The sequence below is a fragment of the Budorcas taxicolor genome, chromosome 13, assembly GCF_023091745.1.
Source record: "Budorcas taxicolor isolate Tak-1 chromosome 13, Takin1.1, whole genome shotgun sequence".
NCBI lineage: Eukaryota > Metazoa > Chordata > Mammalia > Artiodactyla > Bovidae > Budorcas > Budorcas taxicolor.
In genome coordinates this window covers 59,983,367-60,010,923 of record NC_068922.1, presented here as the reverse complement: position 1 = coordinate 60,010,923, position 27,557 = coordinate 59,983,367, and the positions used below count along the sequence as shown (strand labels likewise).

The following is a 27,557-nucleotide window of genomic DNA, read 5'->3' as shown; positions in this document are numbered from 1 at the left end:
CCTCCCTTCACACATTTGATAACTGGTCCTCAAAGTTCAGGGTCTCCATCAGCCCCAGTCCTTAATATCCCACATGGAACAAGCTAGAAAATATCTGCTTTAACCGCATGATCTGACCCCTGATTGGGTCACCCCTACCTTCTCTGGGATCTCAGATGTTGGACAAGGCCTGAAGTGAATGTGGGGAGCAGGTTGGGGTGAGCAGGGGTCCTTTGGCTCAGCACCCTCTGATAGCCTCAGTCCCCAAGGAGCCCCCTAACCTTTCTGGGCTCCGTCACATTGGCCACATGGATGGTGTAGATGCCACTGGCATTGGCCCCAAAGCGCTGGATCTCTGCACAGTCCTGGAACACCTGTTCAGCTGCCCTCATGGAGGCTGCAATGGGACAAGGTGAAAACAGTTAGCAGAGAGCAAAACACTTCCCAGGTGGCTCAGTAGTAAAGAATCTACCTGCCAATGCAGAGACACAGGATATTCAGTTTCGACCCCTGGGTTGGGAAGATTCCCTGGAGGATGGCAACCCGCTCCAGTATTCTTGCCTGGAAAACCCCATGGGCAGAGAAGCCTACAGACTAGTCCACAATGTCACGAAGAGTCAGACACGACTGAGCATGAATGTACATTGATGAAGGTGGGTGTGCCTTAGTGATAAATAATTCACCTGCCAATGCAGGAGATGCGGGTTCGATCCTTGGGTCAGGAAGATCACTTTAGAAAACTTATGAAATTTTGCCTAGCTAAAAATTTATGACAAATTTTGATTCTACTTGACTTAGTATGAATAGAACAGCATATTTCTAATTTAAAAGAAAATAGACAAACAACAAGCAACGAAGGTTTACTGTATAGCACAGGGAACTATAAATAATATCTTAATAATCTATAATGGAAAATAATCTGAAAAATTATATATGTATATATGTATAACTGAATCATCTTGCTGTATACCTAAAACACTGTAAGTCAACTATACGTCAATAAAATATATATGTTAAAATTTAAAAAAAAAACATAGTAACCCACTCCAGTATTCTTGCCTGGAAAATCCCATACAGAAGAGCCTGGCGGGCTACAGTCCATGGGGTTGCAAAGAGTCAGATGTGACTGATCAACTAAATAACAAGGTGAGAGGGAAAGGGCCAGGTGGGCCCTCCTGCCTGCTCTGTGCCAGGTTCTGGGCTGGCAGATGTTGGGGACACAGAATGTATCGGGCCCGGGAAGGTTTCCTGGAGGAGCTGACAGTTGGGACCCGGACGAGGAGCAGGGATGGCCCAGGTGTAGAAGAGAGGACTGTCTCAGGCGGAGGGAGCAGCACAGACACAGGCTCCGACGTGGGGACAGGACTGCTGTGTGCTGGGGCTGGGGTGTGGTGAGGGGCATTTGGGGCTTCCCAGGTGGTGCTAGTGGTAAAGAACCCGCCCGCCAATGCAGGAGATCCCCGCCAATGCAGGAGACGTACGAGACGTGAGTTCAGTCTCTGAGTGGGAAGATCTCCAGTATTCTTGCCTGGAGAATCCCAGGGACAGAGAAGCCTGGCAGGCTACAGTCCATGGGGTTACAAAAAGTTGGACAGGACTGAACTGACTTCGCACGCATGCACGTGCGTGTGCACACACACAAGGGAAATTTGCCTGAGGCCACGGAGAGGAGATGACTCACACCCTGATCTCAGCCCTGAGGTCAGAGGGAGCTCTAGCTGTTCGATGAACTAGAAAGTGTCATCAAGGAAGGAGAGACAGGTCTTGAGATTTCAGTCTTGAACATGGGGCTGAGGAGCACAGACTGTGGCAAGGGAAGAGTGCTCTGGCCAGAGATTAGGACAGAGACTGGGAGGGATGAGACTCAAAGCAGGAAGGGCAGAGATGAGGCTGTTACAGTCTTTCAGGACAGGGAACTGGGGCTCCAACTCCACTGAGGTACATCTCCATTTCATAGATTAGAAAACTGAGGCCCAAGAGTGAGGTAACTGGAACAAGGACACACAGCTGGATCGGGTGGGAAGGGATGAGCAGGGCTTGCCTTCTCTCTGGGTCTCACTGGGGAGCTGTCTTTAGAGCTCCCTCGGGGTAGGTGGCTCAGCGTCCCCTCCACAGTCCACTCTACCAGCATCTCCTAGGTGAGCCCCTCCCCTACATTCTGCTTGCCCTGGGAGCTGACCATTGGCCTTAAGAGAGGATATTAATATAATTGTCAAATTCCACCAGAGCTCTGGGGGCCTCTAGGCTTAGCAAGAAAAAAGTGACTATTGGTAAATAAACTATTCAAATCCCCTCTCTGGCTCCTTTGGTGGAATCCATTAGAGCTTTAGGCTATGAATCCACCAGAACCCAGTCTTTGGGTAGGCGGGTATCCAATAACTAATAATGTTAGTCACTCAGTCTTGTCTGACTCTTTGGGACCCCAAGGACGTAGTCCGCCAGGCTTCTCTGTCCATGGAATTCTCCAGGCAAGAACACTGGAGTGGGTAGCCATCCCTTCTCCGGGGAATCTTCCCAACCCAGGAATCTAACTCAGGTCTTCCACATTGCGGGGAGATTCTTTAATGTCTGAGTCACTAAGTTTAAGGTGGGTATCCATGGACAGGCCTAAAATTCCAGATGGATAGGTATCCTGACCAGGGACAAACCAGAAATCTACCAAGTGTGTGACTTCCTGTTTTTGGCTTCATACTTGAACCTGGATCCTGGATCTTGGAGCTGAGGCCCTGTTGAAAGGAGGCTATTATTCCCAGATCGCAAATGAAGAGACAAAAGCCCCCAAATCCATCCCAGTCTGTGCAAAAACATTCCCTGGACAGGATCTCCATGGTCTCACCGGCCAGGCCCCTGGTCCCTGGGGAAGGGAAGCAGACATTGGGCCACAACTGGAGACTGGGTTGGCAGTGAGCCTGTGGGGTGAGGTGTTGGCCCCAGGCCCCATGCCTTTGGCTGAGCTACAGGACGAATTTAGGCAGCCTCATTGCCACAGCTCTATGCACAAGCCAGTGATGGGTTCGGGTCACTGTTAATCATGGACAGTATCCACCTCTCTTGCCTGTGGCTACCTCAGACCTTTTCAAACCTCCACCTCGTGTGGGTGCCCAGCTTAGATGGCGCTATGGTGCTGTCCTCTGTCTCCACACTGCTGCCAGCCACAGCGTCTGGAATCCATCACTATTGTTTGACTCCTGTGCCTTAACGGCTATCCAGCTCCCCTCTATGGTGACCCAGCAGCAGTAGGAACCCTTTCCCTGTCTTTCTCTCACCAAGCCATTCTCCCCTCCCTGGTTCCAATCACGCTTCCTAAAAGTTAGTCCCTAGAAAATGAGTTAGTCCCACCCTGTTCAAAACCCTCCTGTGACTCCCTGCAGCCCTCAGATTAAAGTCTCCTCTCCTGCACACGGCCTTTTAGACCTTCCATTGTCTGGAAAAGACCATGAAGCTGGGAAAGATTGAAGGCAGGAGGAGAAGGGATGACCGAGGATGAGATGGTTGGATGGCATCAGCGACCCAACGGATACGCGCTTGAGCAAACTCCAAGGGATGGTGAAGGACAGGGAAGCCTGGTATGCTGCAATCCATGGGGTGGCAAAGAGTCAGACACAGCTGAGCCACTAAACAAGTCTGGAAACTTCAGGAACACTGCTAGCAGGGCACCTAGCACATACCAGGCACTTAACAAATATGTGATTCCTCCTCCTTCCCTCAGAGACCCAGAGGGGGCTAGCCATTGTTTTTGGCCAGAGACAGTCGTGGAACTATGCTGTTCACTGGTGCACCCCCAGCACCCAGCACTGGGCTGGCTCAGTAAGTGCTTGTTGACTGAGTGACTGACTCTGGAACTGAGTGATTGAAGTTGGCCCCATTAGAAGTGGGGGCTGGGGAGCAGGCCCACCCATTGTCCTTTCTTAGGAAACTGATCCAGAGGTGCCTCTCCGCTTCTGTTTGGCCCTCTTGGGTTAGGGGGTGAGAGAAGTCCTTGCAGGGTGGGGTGGGCATCTCTCCATTCTGTAGACAGGGAAACTGAGGCCTGCGGATGAGGGGGCAAGCCCAAGCAAGTGGGGTTGGAGTGTGGATCCTGGAATCCCCAACTTGTCAGTCTGGGCTAGTGGTGTCCTTCTTATCACCACCCCAATTGAACAGATGGGGAAAGGGAGACCAAGAGAGGGATGGGGCATGCTCAAGGTCACTCATGGAGTCGGGAGAAGTAGTCTGGATTGGTTCCTCTCGGGACTGTGGTTGTTGTCACCATGATGACTACTCTTGGTTGTTTCTGTTTCATGGGGGTTGGGGGGGGCGGGGATGGTGCTCCCTGCAATGGCTGCCAGAACAAGCATGAAAGGGCAGGAGGGTAAGCAGGGTCTCCCTCCTCTCTGCTGCCCTCCTCCCATACCCGGGGCGCCCCGGTCGCTCACCCGGGCCCTGGGCCATGACGCGCACCAGGCGCTGCACCGACTGGAGCAGCTGGTGCTGCTGGCGCTGCAGGAGGCTGGAGTTGCTGCTAGCGGCGCGAAGGGTGCGCTCGAGGCCGGCGAGGGCGCCGCTCTGGCGGCCCAGCAGGCGCCGCAGCCGCTCCTTCTCGCCGCGGAGGCTGGCCATCTCCGCCTGCTGCTGCGTCTCCAGGGCTTGCACCCGCGTTTCCAGCGCGCTGCAGGGAGGGGAGGGAGCGCACAGGGGTGAACCCGCCGCCCCCACCGTGCAGTCACAGTCAAGGGCTTTTCCCTGGGTCCTCGGGTGAGGCTCAGACCGCACCGAGGCTCGGAGAGGTAGCGTCCTGCCTAGGGTTCCACAGCCGGGAGGTCCATCCCCACGGATAGCAGAGTGAGGAAGGGAGGAAAGAGAGAGCTGGCCCTGCAGTAAAATGCCTTAGGGTCCAGTAGAGGAAACAGGTGGGGTGGAAGGGACACACCAGCAACCAGATAGCCGTGATCAAATCCCAAATATGTGTATCCTTTGACCTAGCAGTCCACTCACCAGACAACTTCCAGGGGGCATGGACAAGAATGTCCTTTGGGGGAGTTGGTTGTAATAGGGAAAAACAAAACAGCCAAAATGCACAACAGCCAGGAGTGGCTGAGGCTGTTCTGTTCTGGTTTCCCTGGAAATGATCTGGAGCAGTTCCGAAGAGCAAGGAGGCTGAGCTCGGTTGTGCAGAAGGGAAAAGAGGCCAGGGACCTGGAGGGGCACATCACTGCCTCTAGTCTAACCCCGCATGTGAGAAATTAAAAGAGAAAGCAAAAGCTATTAATGTAAATTGTTGAGGGATACTTGGGAGCTTATAGGAAGAGGCATGGATAGACATATGGAAGGACGTGGTGGTACTTGTGTTTATAGAGAATGAAAGAAAATCCACGAAGTGCTGGTACTTCCGCAGAGCAGGTTTGAGCAGATGGAAATGAAAGGGAAGGGGTGGGTGGAGGGGGCCAACTTTCCTTTTCATTTTGTACAAGTGTCTATCGTCTGAGGATATAATAAGCAGGAGGCATTTTTGTAATGAGTTTTTTTAAAAAAGAAAGAAATTTTTTGACTCAGCTTTTGCACTTCTGGCATTTTGTCCTACAGATTTGTTCACATGTGTGTTCAATAAGGTATGGGAACAATATTCATAGCACCACGTGTTGGAATCATAAGAGACTGGAACAACCTCAGTACCCATTAATTGGGCACTGGGGAATATATCTGGGGACAGGCGTCCAGTGGAACGTTATGCAGCTGGAGAGAAGAATGCACAAGTGTGTCACACAGTTATGGAACCATCTCCAGGATAATTGAAAAAAAAACAAAAATGAAAATACCATCATGCCAAAGAATAGTATGTTCCACTTGGGTTTAAAAAGGTTAAAAAGGAGACTGCAAGGAGATCCAACCAGTCCATTCTAAAGGAGATCAGTCCTGGGTGTTCTTTGGAAGGAATGATGCTAAAGCTGAAACTCCAGTACTTTGGCCACCTCATGAGAAGAGTTGACTCATTGGAAAAGACTCTGATGCTGGGAGGGATTGGGGGCAGGAGGAGAAGAGGATGACAGAGGATGAGATGGCTGGATGGCATCACCGACTCGATGGATGTGAGTTTGAGTGAACTCTGGGAGTTGGTGATGGACAGGGAGGCCTGGCGTGCTGCAATTCATGGGGTCGCAGAGTCGGACACGACTGAGCGACTGAACTGAACTAAACTGAAAAAGGGGACTATGCATACATATTTGCCTCTGCTGCCAGTGGGTGGGTAGCTGAGAGATGATGCAGAAGGGAGATATTTTCTTATGCAAGAGACTATGCCAGCCATTCTCCAGTCTAAGAAAATGAGTCCAGCCAGGGCTGGAGGAATTTCCCTGGACCCCAGACTATGCCTCAGGAAGAGAGAGGATTTGGGCACACCTGGATTCTAGAATTTTAGCTGTCTCCATGGGCCAAGCACGTATTGATGACACCCTCCATCTTCACTGGTTTCTGAGTGTGGTGGTCGCTCAGTTGTGTCCAACTCTTTGCAACGCTATGGACTGTAACCTGTCAGGCTTCTCCATCCATGGGATTTTCCAGGCAAGAATACTGGAGTGGGTTGCCATTTCCTTCTCCAGGGAATCTTCCCAACCCAGGGATTGAACCCAGGTCTCCCCCATTGTGGGCAAACTCTTTACCATTTGAGCCACCAGGGAAGCCCACTGGTGACTCACTGGTTTCTAGGCACTTTAATTCAGTTCAGAGTCATTGGTAGTGTCCCAGTGCTTCCCCCTTCCCTTGGGGTGGGGAGTAAGAATAAGGAGGTATACAAACTATCATTAATGGTCCCCAGATCACAGGGAGCTTGAGGATCCTTGTGTCCTTATCTTGACTCAGCATATAAGCTACAATAACATCTCATTCTGTACATAGGCCTGTAACTGCTTACCTGTGTGGGTTTTGCTTTCTCCACCAGCCTGAGCTTGGCAGTTTTTTCTCCACTCAGCTCGAAACTGAGATGAAATCAGCTTCAGAGGTCCATGTCTCTGGCTTATCTGTACCCCAGGACTCTTTCTTTGTAATTTAAAGGGTGTTCCCTTTGTGTTTATTTGCTTATAAATGCTGAGACTCTCTGCTAATACAGACAAGAAACATATCACTGTGGTTGTTTCTGGGAAGGAGAGGAGTTGGTAGGGGAGATTATATTTATTTATTTACAGATATGTAGATCAAATTAAGATGTACAGGGTGAATTGTATGGTATGTAAATGGTGGTTCAGAAAAGCTGTTAAAATCTGTAAAATAAATAAAGGAAGATAGAAAAGAAGGAAAGAAAGAGAGAGAGAGAGAGAAAGAAGAGAGGAAGAATCAGGGTGTCCCAAGTCCCAGGAAAATGCCTGTCTCCTGTCCCCTCTCAGGACAGGGTGGTCCGGCCCCATGCCTGCCTCACCCCTACCCTCAGCCTCAGCCAAGCCCCAGTGTCCACCTTCACTCTCAGCTTTAGTCTGATCTCCTACCCTGCTTTCAGGCCTTGCCCTAGCCTGGCCGTGTCCCAGCTCGAGCTCCAGCCCCAGTGCCCCCTCACTCCAGTCTTCAGGCCTCTACCTCTGGCCCTAGCCCCCATCCTGGGCACTAGCTCAAGTCCACCTTTTCATTTTGCCCCCTCCCCCCTGACAGAGCCCAGCTCAGGCTGGTTCTGGGGCTCACCCCGGATCCCCAGCCCACTTGGGTCCCAGCCCACTCCTGGAGCTCAGCCCTGGTCCCTGCCCCTGCCCCGTGTCAGGGTGCCAGTGCCCACCTGTTGTGGCCCTGCAGCCGGTGGAGCTCATGGCCCTGCAGCAGCAGCTGCTTCTCCAGCTTGTTGGTGGACAGTGATGTCTCCAGCAGCTGGATCTCCATTCGGGATGTCTGGTTCAGGACCTGCCCCGACAAGGGAGGTGGGGAGAGGGGGCTTTGTAAGCCCTTCAGGAGCCCTGCCCAGCAGCCACGCACTTGACCTCAGGCCCTGCCATTCCAGAAACTTGCTGACCTATTTGCACCCTCTCACTCATAGACCCTAATATCGTGGTCCTTTCTTTCATTCTGCCTTGTTTCTGGAAATTCTTTCCCAACCTGTGCACAGACCATGACACCTCACTAGGCTTGTGATTATCTCAGATTTGCTCTTCCCCATCCCTGCACATGGCAGTTCCATTCCTCCTGCCATGTATGTGGGAGGAACCACCCTTGACCTCCCCCGCAATATATAATCCATCAGCAATTAGATATTTGCTCCACCTTCCCAATGGCTACGTGACCACTCTCCTGCCCCTCCATGACCCGCTTGGCCCTGACCTCCATCTCTCACCCTGTGTCCTGTACTGGCCTCTTCACAGGGCTCCCTGTCCGTGACCTTGTCCTCTACAGGCCTCTGTCTGCTTGGCAGTCTAGGGTAGACTTAAAATATGGACCCTCTGCTCAAAATCCTCCTGTGGCTCCCACCTCACATGGTGGTGGCCGGCAAAACCCTGTAATGCCATCTGCCCCCATCACCTCTGACGTTGGCCCACCAGTCTCCCTGGGTCACTCCAGCCATACTGGCCTCCTTGATGTTCCTGGAGCTTGCCAGCTCTGTTCCACCTCGACGCCTTTGCACATACTGCTCTCCCTGTTGGGAAGGCTGTTCTAGTAAGCCTGACCCCAACCCTACCTTCCCAGCAGTGCCTTCCTGGCTGTATTGTCTAAGCTTGCAACTTGTCCCTCTCGCCGCTCCGGGCACACACTCTCCACCGGTCATCTCGTCCTTGCTATTTTCTCCCTAGCACTATCACTGTCTCATACACATGTTATTGATCCTGTTTGTTTTCTTGGCGCTCATTAGAAGGAAGCTCCAGTGGGGTACGGATGCATACCTATTTTATTTACTGCTGTAAACTAGAATCAGGCATCTCCAACAGTGCTTGGCACATAGTAAGGTTTAAGAAACACGTGGCCCTTTGTCCGCTGTCTTTTCAGCCATTCATTTACTCACCCTCTCGCTTATATTCCTATCCCTTTCCTTCCTCCCTCTCTGCTGCTCCCTGTGGCCTCCTCTTTCAGAGTTGTTGTCCCCCTGAGGTCTAATAAATAGGTCTAATTTGTTATCCACATTTTCCTGAAGCACTGTGAGCCCCCTGAGGGCAGGTGTGTGTGTGCTACTGAATCCCAGCTCGGACCGGACATGGGAATCACAGAGGCAGAAGAGCCAAACCCAGTGTCTACCGTCCGCCCTCTTCCTGCTCTGGGCTTATGACCTGGTGGGAGACAGTTCTGTGATGGGGTCATCAGGGAGGGATCCCAGGGAGCTTCCTCAGGGATAAGAGTCAAAGCAAGATGACTAGGGTTATGAGCCAGCCTGGCCAGCCACGGTGCCCCCAGTACCACCCCCTCACCCTCTAGTACCTGAGCCTCCACGTCGGTCAGCTTGCGGGTCTGGGCGGTGGTCTGGGTCAGGAGACTGGTGCCCAGCTCCAGCATGGTGGCTGTCTGGTTCTGGACCATGTGCTGCTGGGCCTGTGCCAGCTCCAGCCTCAGGTTCATCTGGATGTACCTTTCCAGCTGTGAGGAGATAGACGGTGCACTGGGGTCATGGGTAAGGGTTAGGGGAAGCTTCCTGTCCCTTCCATATGTCCCCTGGAAGGACACAGAGCAACTGGGGGAGGCCTTGATGCCAAGTCAGGCTGCCATCACCTCTTGCTTACTTTATTTGTTGCTTTCTCCTCAACCTCTCGGCCTCCATCCTTGTCCCATACACAGCCCATTCTCCACTCAGCAGCTGGAGGGATCCTGTTAAACTGAAATCAGATCACACTTCTCCGCTCAGAACTCTCCCAGGGTTCCTATCTCACCAAAGTCTTCCTTGGAAAAGTCAGGGAGGAAAAGCCAAAGTCCTCCCTGACTGCAGGTGCCTTTATGACCTGGTCTCCGGCTACCACTCTGGTTTCCTCTCCTAGTCTCCCTCACTCCACTCCAGACACCTTGCCTCTGTGACATCCTTCCAACACAGCAAGTATGGCCCTACCTCAGGGCCTTTGAACATGCTATTTCCTCTCGTCTGGATCCTACCACCCCACACCATCTACAAGGCTCACTCCCTCATGTCATTTCAGTTCTCTTCCAACCCCTTATCATGCCCCAGCTTTGTATTACATATTTATTTGTTTATTGCCTTTTAAAACTTGCCCTTGACATGTTAATGCCATGAAGCCAGGAGCTTGGTCTTGCTCTTCACTTTATCTCCATATCTAGCACAGTGCTTAACATACAGTGGGTGTTCAAAACAAAAAAATGTGTTCAACGAGTCACTAAGAGGGGAAGCAGCAATTGTCATCATAGTCCCCAGTCATGCCCATGACTTAGCTTCGTAGGACTGAGCCAACAGCAGGAAAAGGGGATGCATCTTTCCCTATACCGGAGTTTGCAAGTCCATCCATCAAACCGGACTTTTATTTTCTGGCCCCCTCCATCTGTGAAATGGAGTTGAACTGGCCAGTCTCCAAGGGTCCTCCCAGCTCAGATATCTTGGGATCTGACAAGCTAATGTTCATTTCTTTGACAGGGCTGCTTTTTCCCAAGAGCAGGAGAAGCTGGCATGAGACCAGGATCAAATTGCAAAGGTGAACGGCCTGTTCTCAGGGCTCAGTGCCTGAGGACAGAGAGCCGGTGCCCCTCCTCCAGTCACTCTCCATTGGGCATATTTGCTGGCCTTTCGCCACTATCTCGGTCCCCCAGCTCTGGCTCCTTCCCACCCTCTGTCACTCAGCCCTCCAGAAGGTCCAACAGGGCAGCTCCCAAGGTCCCTGGGAAGACTGGTGCTTCCCAGGGAGATGGGGTGACCTTGGCTGGGGGTCAGGCTTCAGCTGCTTCTTCCTTAGTCTCTTCACCTCTCTTTCATCTCGACTGTCTGCTCCCATACCTCCTTCACCTCTGTGCTTTCTAAGGGGGCAAGTCCTGAAGGGGGCGCAAGTGGTGTCGATCAGAGCCTTGATTCTTAAAGTGCGTCCTTGGGGCAAGCATCACCAGGGAGCTTGTGAGAAATGCAAGTTTCCAGATCCAGACCTCCAGAATCAGAAATTCTGGGGAGAGACTCAGCCAACTGATGCTTGCTCAAGTGGAGAGGTCACAAAGAGGACTTGAGGACCAGGGAGATAAGTGTGTCTGAACTTCTCAAGCCTTTGTCCCTTTGACCCCTTCTTTCCTCTCCTGCCCCAGCCTCTGCAACAGGCAAATGTGTCCAAGGGTCCGTCGTCAAAAATTAAAGAAAAAAAATTTCCTTGACTCCACAGATTCCCTCTATCTGTGTCTCCAATTTCTCTGCTCACCCCCAAACAACATAACTTCTTGAACAAATTATCTCCATTTTCCCCTCCCTCTCCATGCTTACCTTTAAAAAATAATATTATTATAGTGTTCTTCACACACACACATTCACACAGCATAAATAATAGTATAATAAAATCTGTGTATTTACTACACTCAAGAAAAAAAAATACAACCCATATGGTTGAATCCTGTGCACCACTGATCTGTCCCCAGCCCTGGAGAGACTCTTTAACACACCTCGTTGTAACTGTCTTTGATGAGGGTGGTCAGCAGACACTTCTGTGTCCTCAGCTTACTCTCCATCTCAGCAGCAGTCACACATGTGGCCACTCTCTTTTTCTGGAAGTACTTCCCAGGTATACCCTCCCCTAGTTTTCCTTCTCCCCTCCCTATTCCTTCCCCCTCCCCTCCCATACCCCCTATCTGATTCCTTTTTCAGGCTTCTTGGGGGGCTCTCATGCCCTAGTTCCCCTGGGTATTCTCTCTGTAGGTCACAGGTGCCTAATTGGGGACCACTGGGCCTATGAAGAGAATTCAGGGGGTCCATGTACTTGGGTGAAAGTGTAATTACATTTTTCTTTTTTGTTCACTGCTGCTGCTAAGTCACTTCATTCGTGTCCGACTCTGTGCGACCCCGTAGACAGCAGCCCACCAGGCTCCCCCATCCCTGGGATTCTCCAGGCAAGAACACCGGAGTGGGTTGCCATTTCCTTCTCCACTAACCTGTAATAAAAATTTGGCATTTCCTTCAATTACGAGCCAAGGTCCCAAATCATAACACTGTTAGCCGATCCTACAACTGGGCTTCCCCATAGCTCAGTTGGTAAAGAATCCGCCTACAATGCAGGAGACCCCAGTTCAATTCCTAGGTTGAGAAGATCTGCTGGAGAAGGAATAGGCTACTCACTTCAGTATTCTTGGGTTTCCCTGGTAGCTCAGATGGTAAGAGTCCACCTGCAATGTGGGAGACCTGGGTTCGATCCCTGGGTAGGGAAGATTCCCCGGAGAAAGGAAAGACTACCCACTCCAGTATTCTGGCCTAGAGAATTCCAAGGACTGTATAGTCCACGAGGTCGCAAAGAGTTGGACACAACTGAGTGGCTTTCACTTTCAATTATGAGCAGAGATTCCAAATCATAACACTGTTAGCTGATCCTGCAACTTCATTACCAACAGAAATCACAAATATTTCCTATCACAGCATAGATATTACAGTGTCATAAAATACCGATCATGACTTCAGAATAATGGACATTCTCAAACCCACCACTGGGTAATGTTACAACTACAGCACATTATAATCACAATGTCACTAGGTGTTCTTATTTTATGCATTTGAAAGCAATATTCTGGACTTCTCTTGTGGTAGAGTGGATAAGAATCTGCCTGCCAATAAAGGGGACACGGGTTCGATCCCTGGCCCAGGAAGACTCCTGGGAGATACTAAGCCTGTGTTCCCCAACTACTGAGCCTGCAAGCTCTAGGGTCCACAAGCCACAAGTACTGAGCCCTCGTGCTGCAAGTACTGAAGCCTGTGTGCCTACAGTCCGTGCTCTGCAACAAGAAAAACTACCACAATGAGAAGCCCACACACTGTAAATAGAAAGTAGCTCCTGCTCTTCACAACTAGAGAAGAAAGCCTGCAGGCAGCCACGAAGACATAGTGCAACCAAAAAAATATGTAAATTAAAAAAAAATTTTTTTTTAAGTAATAGTCTGAAAAAGTATCCATAAGCTCCACCCAGGATCAGCAGCCCAACTCCCCAAACTGAGACCCAGAAAACTTGCCTAAGGTTACCAGCTGATGGCCTGGGTTTCAAGACTCCCTGCCCAGGGGGCTCCTCAGGTCTGCACAGCAGGGCTGGGGCCTCAGGGTAGCTTGGGGTCCTCTCTAGTAATGGGAACCCCCTAAGCACTCTGATTAGTCCCCTATTTGTTCTGTGGCTGCAAATGACTGGGTGGGCCAAGGCCACCCACAGCTGGGACCCATCACCCAACTTGCCATGCCCACTCGTGGGCTCTAGGATGGTAATCTGGGCAAGAAGGGCCCCAGTTCAGCCAGCCTGCAGCTCTGATGAGTAAATGTCAGCCTGTGTGTGGGGGTTGGGTCCAGCCCAGGGCTCAGGCACCAGCTGGAAGGGTGGGAAGGGAAAAGTCCTCATGGAGGGGCAAACCCCAGATGGGATCTGCCCCAGCCCCCCAGCCCCACTCAGGATTGGACCTGCCCATTCTCTGTCACCCTCCTGCTGGTAAACTCTCAGGGCTGAGATGGGAAAGAGGGGGCCTGCATCTCCACCACACCCCTCCCCCAGCCTCCCCTCCCCCCCCCCCCCCCCGCCCCCCCGGCCTGCAAAGAGGTTGATCTTTGGCCCTTGAGCTGCCCCCTTCTCACCTTGGCCCTGAGTTTGGTTCTGGCTCTGCTACGCCCAAGCGTGGGCCTCTAGCAGTTGAAGGCTGCCTTTCCCTGAGCTTCACTTTACCATCCTGTGACACAGGGACAGTAAACCCTGCTTCTTTTGTGGGAGGAAGCATTTGAAAAGGGCCTTGAAGGAAAGGAAATAGTTTTGATAGACAGAGCCTGGGGGAGGAAGGAAGGAACTCTGGATAGAATACAGCTGAGCACATAGGCAGGAGAGTCTCAGTGGCCAAGGAGATCTGCTGAAGTCTGCTTTTTTTCCTGCATTATCTAAATGAAAAAGACTTCATCTGGTAAATGGAGAAGCAATTGTGGCCCGCTCATCCAATAAACTCTACTCAGCAATAAAAAGGAATGAATTACTGATGCATTCAACAGTAAGGAGTCACCTCCAATTAGACTGCATTAAAAAAAGCCAGACTTAAAAGGCTACAGATTGTGGGATTCCATTCATACGACTTTCTGGAACAGTCGGAATCACTTGTTGCTAGAGGCTGAGGCCCAGGGGTGGGGATTCACAGCAAAGGGACACAGGGGAACTTTGGGGGATGTTGGTAATATTTTGTATTGTGTGACGGCGGTTACATGACGATATACATTTGTCAAACTCACAGAGCTGTACATTAAAACGGTGAATTTCACTGTATGTGGACTATATCTCAATATAAAACAAATCCACCAACACAAGGTTCTATAAAATGTCCCATATAAAACATGTGTTATATAATATGTGTTATATATAAATATGGGCTTCCCTGGTGGATCAGATGGTAAAAAATCTGCCTGCAATGCAGGAGACCTGGGTTCAATCCTTAGGTTGGAAAGATTCCCTGAAGAAGGGCAGGGCAACCCACTCCAGTATGCTTGCCTGGAGAATCTCATGGACAGAGGAGCCTGGCAAGATACATTCTGTGGGAAACGTATGTTATAAATGTGTTTCCTCAAACTAATCCCTCACCTTCTGAATTTCATTTATGTAGTCAAAAAATTATTTCTTGAGTACCTATTAAATGCTGGATCCTGTTTTAGGTACTCAAGAATAAGGAATGAACAAAACTGGCAAGCTTTCTGATTCCAGGACACTTCCATTGACTATATCAGTTAAATTCCAATAGTGACGAGTGCTACAAAGAAAATAAGACAGGGTAGTGAGCGGGGTCAGGGGCATGTTTAGCCACAATGGCAGGGAAATGCTCAGCAGAGAGGGCCATCTGAGCTGAGCCGACGTGAAGAAGCCAGCTGTGGGAAAGTCCGGAGGAAGGGAATTCCAGGAGGGAAAGGCAGTGCAAAGGCCTTAAGGTGGGAATGTGTCTGGTGTGTCAGAGAATCAATAAGATCATTAACAACGATATGCCCTTCCTGTCTCTTTCGTAGAACTGGTTCACATTTGGGAAAAGCATTTTGTCAACTACAGATAAAAGCCAAGGCAGAAAGAAAGAGTAGTGCCTTATGTATGATGAGCCTGGGCTTGAATCACAGCTCTTTAGCTAAATGGCTCTGTGACCTTGGGCTATGTGACCTCTACCTCTTTGGGCCACTTCTCTAGAATGCAGATAATCGTAGCTCCTATCTCCAGATGGTAGGCAAGATTCCAGGCATGATCCATTTAAAAGGCCTAGAGCATGATTACATAATTGACACATGAACAATTCTGGTATGTCTGTAAGTCTGTATCAAGGGTTACCAAGCAGCTGTTGAAAAGAATGAGGTCGACCTTCATCAGGATTAAACGTGAAAAGATGTCCCAGATACACTCCTGAGAGAAAAAAGCAAGATACAGAACACTACCTACAGTGTGGACCCATTTGTGTGTAAGAAATCCCAGATGATGTGTTTTCATGTGTACTCAGATAAAGGTCTGCCCTGGTGGCTCAGAGGTTAAAGCGTCTGCCTCCAATGTGGAGACCTGGGTTCGATCCCTGGGTCGGGAAGATCCCCTGGAGAAGGAAATGGTAACCCACTCCAGTATTCTTGCCTGGAGAATCCCATGGACGGAGAAGCCTGGTAGGCTACAGTCCACGGGGTCGCAAAGAGTCGGACACGACTGAGCGACTTCAACCTTCACCCTTCACCCTTCACCCAGATAAGGTCTAGGAGACACAAACTAGTAACAGTGGTGCTTTGCTTCAGGGAAGGTGATTACAGTGGTGGTGATGGTAATGTTTTGCTTTTGTTTCTTATATTCTGTATCTCTAAACTGTTTCTATTCTAAAAAAACAGAATGAGATTGTATACAGGTGTTAGGTAGGTAGAACAGGGAGAAGGAGTCCGAAATGGCAGTGGCTACAAGACAAGGAAGGGAAAAGCCCGCGAAAGAAAAGTCATATAAAGTCATACTTTACCTCAGGTAAAACAAACGACACTCCTGGCTGGCCCAATTTACATAGGACAGGCCCAGGGAGAGATAAACATGTAAACAGAGGAGCCAAAGCCAGCTCTCTCTCTCTCTCCCGCACGCTGGGGCACGCTCTTCTCCTCGTGTCTTTGGATCGACGTGCCCTCACGTCTCGAAGATGGATTTTCCTGCTATCTTCTAAATAAAATAGAGCTGTAACACTGATTTATCTAAAAGCTATAACACGGTCCATTCGAGACCTGAGAGCTATAACACGGTCTATCCAAGACCTGAGAGCTGTGACTCGCCGAGGGGGCTTTAATGTCCGTCACTCCAAATCTTTGTTGTGATGAGACAAAGAATCGAGGAACACACACTTGTGTGACACAGGCATGCTTCATTTTATCATGCTTTGCAGATATTGCCTTTTTTCTTTTTTTTTTTTTTTTAACAAATTGAAGGTTTGTGGCAATTCTGTGCCAAGCAAGCTTGTTGGTTCCATTTTGCAAACAGCATTAACTAACTTCATGCCCCTGTGTCATATGTTGGTAATTCTCACAGTATTTCTTTTTCATTATATTATATTTTTATAGTGATCTGTGATCAAGCATCTTTGATGTAATTACTATGAAAGATTATGACTTGCTGAAGGCTCAGATGATGGTTAGCATTTTTTAGCAATGAAGTATATTTTATTTTATTTTATTTTTTTTCAGGGCAGAATTTTAAAAATCATTTATTCATGAATCTGGAATGGATTCCCTCTCCTCCAACCCCTACATGCATGATGACAAGAGGAAAAGATGGCAAACAATGGTGTCCAGTCTTATTACACAGTGAGGATACGATTCTCAAGTCAGTCGACTGATCACAACAAAGAGGACACTACCATCAATGAACTCAACACGACCACGTTTAAGAAGTTCATCAAAATCGGGTCTTTCTTATGAAAGAGGATTTGGAGTACAACCTCAGACAAGAATAACAGCACAGTTCTCTCTTACAATGTCTATTTCACCGCACTCTGCCTGCAGAGAGGAGCTAGCTAGTCAAGTTCAGAGTTCACTGGGGGGGTTGCCTTGCAAGTTTCAACCTCAGGCTCTTAGTCTCCTGGAGGTCAGATCAGCTAATGTCCAGATGTGTGTGTGAGAGAGATCAGCTAATGTCCAGGTGTGTGTGTGTGAGAGATCAGCTAATGTCCAGGTGTGTGTGTGTGTGCGCGCACGCATGCGTGCACACACACATACTCAGTCACTCAGTCCTGACTCTTTGTGACCCCATGGACTGCAGCCCACCAGGCTCCTTTGTCCATGGGATTTTCCAGGCAAGAATACTGGAGTGGGTTGCCATTTCCTTCTCCATGAAGTATATTTTAATTAAGGCCTGTACTTAAAAAAAAAAAAGACATAATGCTATTGTACACTTAATGGACTACAATATAGTGTAAAAATAACTTTGCAATGCACTGGGAAACTAAAAAATTCATGATTCTCTTTATTGCAATATTCACTTTATTTTCAGCAGTTTGGAACCAAACTCTCAATATTTTCAAGGTCTGCCTGTACAGATATAATTACTATAATACTGAAAAGCCAGTATGTCAGCCAGGCATTCTTAACAGCTATTCCTGGATCCCTGAGGGATCTGTGAATAGAATTCAGGGAATCTGTGGACTTGGATGGGAAATAGTTTTGTTCAGCTTGTTTTTTTATTTTGCTAATCTCTAACTGAAAGGAGCTTCTCCTACAGTGATGAATGTAGGCCACAAATTACTGCAGCGGTGGTAGTACGCGTGACGGTCACCAGCAGACATCACAGATAATCCCGTGTCTCACTCCAGTGGACAGTTATGACATACTGTTTATACTTATTACAACTTCAAAATGATGGAAGGGGGACTTCCTGGCAGTCCAGTGGTTAAGAATCCATCTTCCAAGACAGGAGTTGTGGATTCATTCAATCCCTGGTCAGGGAACTAAGATCTCACATGTCATGGGGCAACTAAGCCCACACAGTGTAACTTCTGAGCTCACGTGCTCTGGAACCACAACTAGAGAAGCCCAAACGCTGCAGTGAAGATCCTGCATGCCGCAAGACACGACACAGCAAAAAAAAAAAAAAAATGACAGCAAGTACTAGATCCACCAGAGGTCTTGTTATTCAACAGACTAGTACAGAAGTACTATATGACTGTATCACACATCTGCTCTTTTTTCTTTTAATTTCGTTGTTAATTGGAGTATAATTGCTTTAGAATGTTGTGTTAGTTTCTGCTGTACAACAATGTCGATCAGCTCTATGTATATATCCCTTCCGCCCCTGCATCCCACCCCTTTAGGTTGTCACAGAGCTCCGAGCTGAGCTCCCTGCACTGTGTAGCAGCTTCTCACTAGCTATCTATTTTACACATGGTGTGTGCGACTCTCTCATCACACATCTGCTCTGAAAAATATTTGATATCTGTATCTCAAGGCAATATATTTCCTTTGTAAATCTATGCATACACAATTTTTTTTCTTTTTTTTGACTGCACTATCTTCATTATTGCTTGCGGGCTACACAGGCTCTAGCCGCACAGGCTTCAGTAGTTATGGCACAAGGGCTTAGCTGCTCCAAGGCATGTGGAATCTTCCTGAACCAGGGCTCAAACCCAAGTCCCCTGCATTGGCAGGCAGATTCTTAATAACTGGACAACCAGGGAAATCCTGAAGCATGTAATTATATATGTTTAAAGACATTCTTCTGAGAGAGTCTGTAGATCTTTATCAGATGCCAGAGGGACCCAGGGCACAGGAAAGGCTGAGACTCTGAAAACCCCTCCCACACACATCTCTGCACGAGTGGACACTCAGTGGGCCACTAAATCTGGGTGCAGAGCCTTTGCTAGCAGTTCTTCTGGTGCTTGGAAGGATGTCTGGAAGTTTCTAGGTGTTCCATGAATATTTGTTAAGCTGAATGAATGGATAGATTGGACATCTCCCCTCCTGGAAGAATTAGCTCTGAAATAAACTACCCCATGTAGATCTGTGGTATAGCCACTGGCAAACAGAACAACAGGAAAGCAGAGAAGTGCTTTTATAAAACCATGGAACCCCAGCCTGAGCTGCCTCGTGGCTTGCCACTTTTCACCTTTGTGCTTCCATTTCGCCATCAGTAGATGGGGTGGTAACAGTACCACTGTGTGGGGTTGGAGTGAAGAGGGAAGATGTGGACCTCGTAGAAAAGGGCCTGAGCAAATGGAGGCTCAGACGTGCAGAGTCACTTCCCTGAGGTCACCCAACAAGTTGGCGGTTGCTGGATTCATATCCAGGTCTGCTGATTTGAGAGGCCGGGAGGTCAGGTCCAGTGAGCAAGAAAGAAACTCTAAGCATATACCAGCAATGAATAGGCTCCTATCCGCCTGCTTCTAGTCTATACCAATATCAATGCACCATTCCATACCCTGCATCTTTTTTCTTAATGTAATTTGGAGATTGCTCTATGTTCATCCAAAGGAACTTGCCTTGCTGTTTGAAGTGCCCCACCGTTTGCTCCTCTGGTCCCCTATCGCTGAGTCTGCAGGTCATTTCCAGGCTTTTGCCATCACATCAGGGCTGCTGGGAACATCCTGCCCACTTGTCACTAATCCCTCTGCAAGGCTGCTTGGCGATAAATCCCTCAAACCATAGCAGCCGCTTTAAAGGATAAGGACACTTGAGATTTGGACTAACTGCTCTGGGCAGAGGGTTGTGTCTGTGGTTCTCACACTGCGTTTGAAAGTGGGTTGCTGGGGTCTGTCCACAGAGCCAGGGTGTTACCTACTCAAATCCTTCAACACACATCCACATGCCCCAATCTCAGGAGCTTCCAGAGCTTCTCCTGTCAGCTCTCTTCGGACTTTCAGTCTGCCCACAAGTGTCACCTCCTCTGATGGCCACCCCATCAAAGGTAAGTGCACCCCCAGCCCTACTGCACCTGCCATGACTGGTTTTGTCACAGCATGTCACGTGTCTGAAATCACTGCAGTTGTTTCCTATTCGCCTGTCTCCCCCCGTGGGAATGTCAGCTGCAGGAGTACAGGGGTGCCCTGTTCATGGCTCTACCCTCTGTGCCTCAAGGAGTGCCAGTAGCTATACCAACTCAGTAACAAATAAGAGGGGCTCAGTAACCATTTGTTAGAAAAACCCAAATAGGTCCGTTCTATGTAAAGGGCACCAGATTTCCATGGACTATTAGTTTGGGTGCTAGAAATAAGTTTGGAGACTCGGACTCAGCCCCAGCTGCCCCCTGGATCCCTGTGAGAGGCATGGCCAGGGGGGTCAGAGAGTTTGGAGAGACCACTAGTTCAAGGGCAGGAAGAAAAGGGGAAGCTGGAGGGAGGGGAGAGGAGCAGAGGGAGGCTCACAGCAAGGGAGGGAGCCAGTTTGAGGCATCTGAAGGAGAAATTTCCAGAAACCTGACACAGTCTTGGGGCTCATTTGTCTGTTGAGCAAACTCATTCAGAAGCACTGGACCCATGCGGAGCACTGGGAGGAGAGCAGTGACTAGAGGAGGCTCATTCCTGCTTCAGAGGTGGTGCCAGGCATTGCCCCGAGGGCCTTATTTGGTCTGTTTAGATCTTGACTTGTCTCATTGCCCCCATTTCACGGCCAAGGAAAAGGAGCACAGAGAAGACGAGCCCATTGCCCAAGTCTCACAGCTTGTGAATGGCAGAGGCTGGCTTAGGACCAGGCCTTCGGGCTCCTGAGACCACGGCTGTCACCACTTCAGTGGGCTGCTTGTGGCCTCCGGATTCCAAGGCAGCCCCAGTGATCTCCTCCCCTCCCAGTTCTCATGTCCCCGTGTCATCAGACTGGCCAGTGTGAACAGGATACTGGAGACGTGGTGGTGGTGAGCCAGGCTGACGTCATCACATCGTGGCATCATCGCATCGTGGCTTGCACTTTCTCCCTCCTGAATTTCTTGCTCTGGAGGAAGTTGACCACCATGTCCTGAGGACCCTCAAGCAGCCTGAGAACCCATCTGGAGAGGAACAGAGGCCTCCCACCATGGGCCTGCACTGCCCTCCCAGCCGTATGCTGGGGCCACCTTAGAGGCTGATCCAGTCCCAGTCAAGCCTTCAGGGGACCACAGCCCCAGCTGACACTCGAGTATAACTGCATAGAGAAAAGACCCAAGTCAGAACTACCTTATCAAGCTTTTCCTGATTCCTGACTCCCAGAAACTGTGAGAGATAATAAATGTTTGTGGGTTCAATTAACTTGCTGAATGAAAGTGTTAGTTGTTTGGTTTGTGTCCGACTCTTTGAGACCCCATGGACTGTAGCCCGCCAGGCTCCTCTGTCCATGGGGTTCTCCAGGCAAGAATACTGGAGTGGGTTGCCATTTCCTTCTCCAGGAGATCTTCCCAACCCAGGGATTGAACCTGGATCTCCTGCATTGCAGGCAGATTCTTTACCGAGCCACCAGGGAAGCCCAGCTTACTGCATGCCTTCAGTTCAGTCAGTCAGTTCAGTCGCTCAGTCGTGTCCGACTCTCTGCGACCCCATGAATTGCAGCACGCCAGGCCTCCCTGTCCATCACCAACTCCCGGAGTTCACTCAGACTCACGTCCATCGAGTCAGTGATGCCCTCCAGGCATCTCATCCTCTGTCGTCCCCTTCTCCTCCTGCTCCCAATCTCTCCCAGCATCAGAGTCTTTTCCAATGAGTCAGCTCTTCGCATGAGGTGGCCAAAGTACTGGAGCTTCAGCTTTAGCATCATTCCTTCCAAAGAACACCCAGGACTGATCTCCTTCAGAATGGACTGGTTGGATCTCCTTGAAGTCCAAGGGACTCTCAAGAGTCTTCTCCAACACCACAGTTCAAAAGCATCAATTCTTCGGCGCTCAGCCTTCTTCACAGTCCAACTCTCACATCTATACATGACTACTGGAAAAACCATAGCCTGGACTAGACGGATCTTAGTTGGCAAAGTAATGTCTCTGCTTTTGAATATGCTATCTAGGTTGGTCATAACTTTTCTTCCAAGGAGTAAGCGTCTTTTAATTTCATGGCTGCAATCACCATCTGCAGTGATTTTGGAGCCCCCCAAAATAAAGTCTGACACTGTTTCCACTGTTTCTCCATCTATTTCCCATGGAGTGATGGGACCAGATGCCATGATCTTCGTTTTCTGAATGTTGAGCTTTAAGCCAACTTTTTCACTCTCTTCTTTCACTTTCATCAAGAGGCTTTTTAGTTGCTCTTCACTTTCTGCCATAAGGGTGGTGTCATCTGCATATTTGAGGTTATTGATATTTCTCCCGGCAATCTTGATTCCAGCTTGTGCTTAATCCAGCCCAGCGTTTCTCATGATGTACTCTGCATAGAAGTTAAATAAGCAGGGTGACCATATACAGCCTTGACGTACTCCTTTTCCTATTTGGAACCAGTCTGTTGTTCCATGTCCAGTTCTAACTGTTGCTTCCTGGCCTGCGTACAGATTTCTCAAGAGGCAGGTTAGGTGGTCTGGTATTCCCATCTCTTTAGGAATTTTCCACAGTTTATTGTGACCCACACAGTCAAAGGCTTTGGCATAGTCAATAAAGCAGAAATAGATGTTTTTCTGGAACTCTCTTGCTTTTTCCATGATCCAGAGGATGTTGGCAATTTGATCTCTGGTTCCTCTGCCTTTTCTAAAACCATCTTGAACATCAGGGAGTTCACGGTTCACGTATTGCTGAAGCCTGGCTTGGAGAATTTTGAGCATTACTTTACTAGCGTGTGAGATGAGTGCAATTGTGTGGTAGTTTGAGCATTCTTTGGCATTGCCTTTCTTTGGGATTGGAATGAAAACGGACCTTTTCCAGTCCTGTGGCCACTGCTGAGTTTTCCAAATTTGCTGGCATATTGAGTGCAGCACTTTCACAGCATCATCTTTCAGGATTTGAAATAGCTCTACTGGAATTCCATCACCTCCACTAGCTTGTTCGTAGTGATGCTTTCTAAGGCCCACTTGACTTCACATTCCAAGATGTCTGGTTCTAGATGCGTGATCACACCATCGTGATTATCCAGGTCGTGAAGATCCTTTTTGTACAGTTGTTTTGTGTATTCCTGCCACCTCTTCTTAATATCTTCTGCTTCTGTTAGGTCCATACCATTTCTGTCCTTTATTGAGCCCATCTTTGCATGAAATGTTCCCTTGATATCTCTGATTTTCTTGAAGAGATCTCTAGTCTTTGCCATTCTGTTGTTTTCCTCTATTTCTTTGCATTGAATGCCTTAGGGTGACTTGTTCTAGATAAGTACTGTCCTGCTTTCACAGAGGTCACAGAGGTCAGACACTCTTGCTCACAGGTGGCCCACCCCTCTTGCCTGGCAGATCGAATCCCATCCTGTCACCTTAAGGCTACAGTTTCCCAATGGAACTAACTAGTTTTATTTTCCCAGTGGAAATAACATTGTATCTGTGGACTTGACGGCCAAGGTTGGCCCCTCCTCTGCCCATCTCCAGCCCCTCCCCTCCCCTTGGGCCCACACAGGCCCTGACCCCTGGGCTCAAGGCAGAGGGGATTTGTCTTGTTTTTTTCAAGCAGCCAGGCCCAGCCTTCCTCAGCTGTTTTTCTCCCTGCAGAAGATTCTGTTGATTTCCTTCTGGGTCAGGGCTCAGCGGAGTGAGTGGGCAGGGAGCCAGGGCTGGAGAATGTCTTGCACCAACAGCCTGTAGAGGAGGGATGCGCTTTTCAGCTCTTAGCTTAAGTTGCAATTCCCGATTCCCGGCACAGGCCTGGCTCCGCCCAGCTTCCAGCTGCAGCGTTGAGTCTAGCGGGCCTGGCACACGGCACTGAGAGTCAGGCGCTGGTTCCATCACTGCTTTGCTGTGTGCTTTCTGGACCAGTGACCGAGCTTCTCTGAGCCTCAGTGGCCTCATCAGTAAATGGGGCTGATTTCTCCTCGCAGAGGGGCTGGCGTGGGCCAGCCTGGATGTGAGTGCTTCTCGTTAGCTGGGGCAGGGCAGCCAGGGCCTTGGCCTCAGCTGTCCCTTTATGGTTGTCTGTGTCCAAACCTTGATCTTGGGAGGACTGTCAACAGTGAGGCCCAGCAGATGAGTCCTTCTTACTCTCCCAAGTGTAGGAGCTGGGAGTTTAAACAACAGGGTGATGTTTCCTGCTGTTGCTCACCTCCCCGCCACTTGGGCATCAGCCCTTACCTGGAGTGGGATGGTGTGTCCATTTTGCTTGGCAAATGTCTACTTAGTGCTTATTATGTGCTGGACACTGTTCTAGCCACTATGTGTGTTAAATCCCTGTTGCCACCCTCTGTGGTAGGTGATCCTATCAACCTATTTTACAGATGAGGCACAGAGAGGTTAAGCAACTTGTTTAAAGACAAACAGCTCACCAGGGGCAAGTCCAGGCTCTCTGGGAATGATTCTCTTAGGCTACACTTCAAAGCTGGCGTGGCTGAAGTGACCAAGTGACAGCACTTCCCCTCCTCCACCGCCCCAGCTCCCCCTGGGGGAAGGGAGTCAAGTGCCCTCTAGATGCAGGGAAGCCTTGCTGGAGTATCTCCCCCAGGTAGCACCAGGCTTTCCTGTCTGAGGAACTCTGGTGGGTAACTCTGCCTTTGTCTGGTCTTCCTCCTCTGCAGGCTGGAGGGAAAGAGCAATTGCTCCCCACTTGAAAAATGAGTTTAATCCAAGACCCAGAGAGGCCAAGCGTTACCCACAGCTGGTAAGTAAGGAACTGAATCCAATGGCTAAGCTCTTTCTGCTCACCCGTCACTGGTGGGCGAGGCTGACCCTGAAGACAGGGTGACAGGGATAGGACCAAGGTCAGGCAGGGAGGAGAGGAGCAGGTCCAGATGTCCACAGCCACTGCCCATCACTGGGGGCGGGACAGAAAAGTGGCCACGTCAGTTTCCAGCACCCCAGAGCCGCAAGAGCAGGGTAAGATCTGGGGAGGCTGGTCTCATCTGGGCCACATTCTCCTAACTCTCTGCATTCCAGCCACTGTGAGCATTTTTCACTTCCTCGAAATCCCTTTGCTCTGTTCTATCTCAGGGCCTTTGCAGTTGCTGGTCCCTGTGCTTGAAATGTTTTCCCCGTCTTTTCCTTGCCTAAGAACTCCTAATCCACTCTTTAGATCTCAGCTCTGTTCTTCTTCCTGGAGCCATTCCTCCATCGAGGTTGGGCCCCTTATTATTTACTCCTAGAACAGGTGAGCCCCTTCTTCACAGCATGTGTTAATATCGGGATTGATCAGTACACATAAGAAATTACCAGGTTAGTGTCTTTGCCGCTGCTCCTGGAGGCGAAAGACCAAGTCTTCCTTGCTCACTGTTGAATTTTCATCATCTGCACAGTGAGTAGCATGTAAGCTCACGGTAAACATCAATGGCTGCTGCTGCTTAGTCGCTCAGTCGTGTCTGACTGTTTGTGACCCCATGCACTGTAGCCCGTCAGGCTCCTCTGTCTATGGGATACTCCAGGCAAGAATACTGGAGTGGGGTTGCCATGCCCTCCTCCAGGGGATCTTCCCAACCAAGGGTTAGAGATCCCAGGTCTCCCACACTGAACACGGATTCTTTACTGTCTGAGCCACCAGGGAAGCCCTAACATCAATGGAGGGGGTGATTAAGCACGTGGAGGAATGAACACTCCACCTGGCAAATTAAGTTCAGAACTGTGCACACATGTGTGTGCACACAATTCCAGAGTTTCCTAGCATAAGGACACATGGCTTTTTCATGAGTTTCCTAACGTGCTGTGTGTCCTCTCACCACTAGGGAGAAGAAGCAAAGTTGTCCCTGACATTGACCCTGGGGTGAATGTAGTCAAGTCACTCCCCCCGCCCAGGGGAGTGTACCCATCTGTAAAATGGGCAGCAGGGAGAGGCCGTCTGTGATAGTGATTAAGAGTGTGAAGTCTGGAACCAGCTTACCTGGGTTCAAGCCCATCTCCCTCACCTCCCAGATGTATAAACTCTCTGGGCCTCAGTTTCCCTACTGTAAGTGGGGATCGTAACAATCCTCACCTTTCAGGATGTCATGAGGTTTAATGAGTCATGCTTGTAAAACACGTATACTAGTGCCTGGCACAGAGACAGTCCAGTGTGTGGAGTCGCTACAACAATGCAGTGGCTCCAGAAGACGGAAGAAGCCATAGCAGAATTTTCGATTTCCCTACAAGCAGATGTGGTGCCAGACATGCTCCCAGGCCTCAGCAGGCACTGGTTATTTGGGCCTCACAGCAAACTCAGGCATGTGCTTACCACGTCCCCAGTTCACAGAGGGAAAAACTGAGACTCAGGCTTTTCCCATATTTGCAGAGCTATAAATCTCACAGACACAAGGTTGGGCGAACAAAGGCAAATTGTAGAAAGATGGACAGTGTGACCACTCTACAGGATGTGGGAGGGACCTGGAATAAGGGGTTAGCAACATAGAATTCACAGTAGCTATCTCTGGTGGGGGAGGGAGGCAGGGGCGGGGCAGGGGCTTAAAGGGATTGGTAAAATTTTGTTGCTTAAGCTGGGTTTTAGGGAGAAGAAATTTCATCTGATCTTTCTCTCTACCTTTTCATCCATCTGAAACATTTCAGTAACCATTTAAAATGCACAGAATGAGCAGCAAGGAAATAACCAGGGGATAGTGACGACGATTTTTTTTTTCCCTCTGTGTCTTCATCTTCACACTATTCCATATTTCTCAGTTTTTGCACTCTGAAAATTAGTCAAAAGCTGAGGAAAACAACTAGGGCTGTTGGCAAGAGGTAGAGCTGGGATTGGACCCCAGGTCAGCATGACTCTGGAGGAAGAGGCCCCAGCCTCTCAGCTGCAGCCTCTCTCCAGCTCATCTCTTTGCCTGAGGGCCCACTTACAGTTTTTGCAGAGCTTTCCTGTGGGGGTTCCCCTCAGCTGCCTGGGAATCACCTTCCTTCCTTCAGGCTCATTTACCAGACCAAGTGCTGGACGGGAGTCAGGAGCGAAGGGCCACAAGTCTCCGCCATCCTGAGCTGCTGAGGCTCTGTTTCTCTGTCCAAGGGACGTAGTTTTGCTTTCAGCCTCAAGCCCCAGTCATCTCACCTGCCTGCCTACCCCACCAGGTCTCTACGTGCTTTACTTCATTTTGTCCGCACCTGAGGTGCTTGGCTTCATGCCCCACCACTTTGAAGAAGAGGAAACCGAGGCCCAGGGAAAAGAAAATGGGACTTTCCCAAGATCAACAGGCAGGATGCAGAAAAGCTGGCATTCCTATGCTGATCCCAAGATGGATTCTTTTCCTGGGCTGAGCATCCTCAGTATGTTTTCCTTTCTTTCTTCCTTCTTTTCTTTTTTTTAAAGATTAAAGAAAAATGTGGACCATTTTTAAAGTCTTTATTGAATTTGTTGCAATATAGTTTCTGTTTTATGTCCTGGTGTTTTGGCAGCAAGGCATGTGGGATCTTAGCTGAAAGGTAGTCTTAACTGCTGGACTGCCGGGGAAGTTCCCCCAGTGTGTTTACAACAGCTGGCTTTCCTGGGCTCTTTCAGACATTGTCTTCAGCCCTGCATGTATATTAATTCATTTAATCTCCATGACAACCTGCA

General features: G+C 49.4%; 1 protein-coding gene across 1 annotated transcript in view; it reads right to left on the bottom strand.

Annotated features, from left to right (window-relative positions):
- The window catches only part of ANGPT4 (angiopoietin 4), a 47,214-nt gene that overhangs the window by 11,668 nt on the left and 7,989 nt on the right, over positions 1–27,557 (bottom strand). The window contains exons 2-5 of the mRNA XM_052650924.1: positions 9,337–9,492; positions 7,715–7,836; positions 4,395–4,627; positions 261–376 (exon numbers count right to left, since the gene is read on the bottom strand). Coding sequence (XP_052506884.1) covers positions 261–376; positions 4,395–4,627; positions 7,715–7,836; positions 9,337–9,492 — 627 coding nt within the window. The remainder of the gene's footprint in view (positions 1–260; positions 377–4,394; positions 4,628–7,714; positions 7,837–9,336; positions 9,493–27,557) is intronic.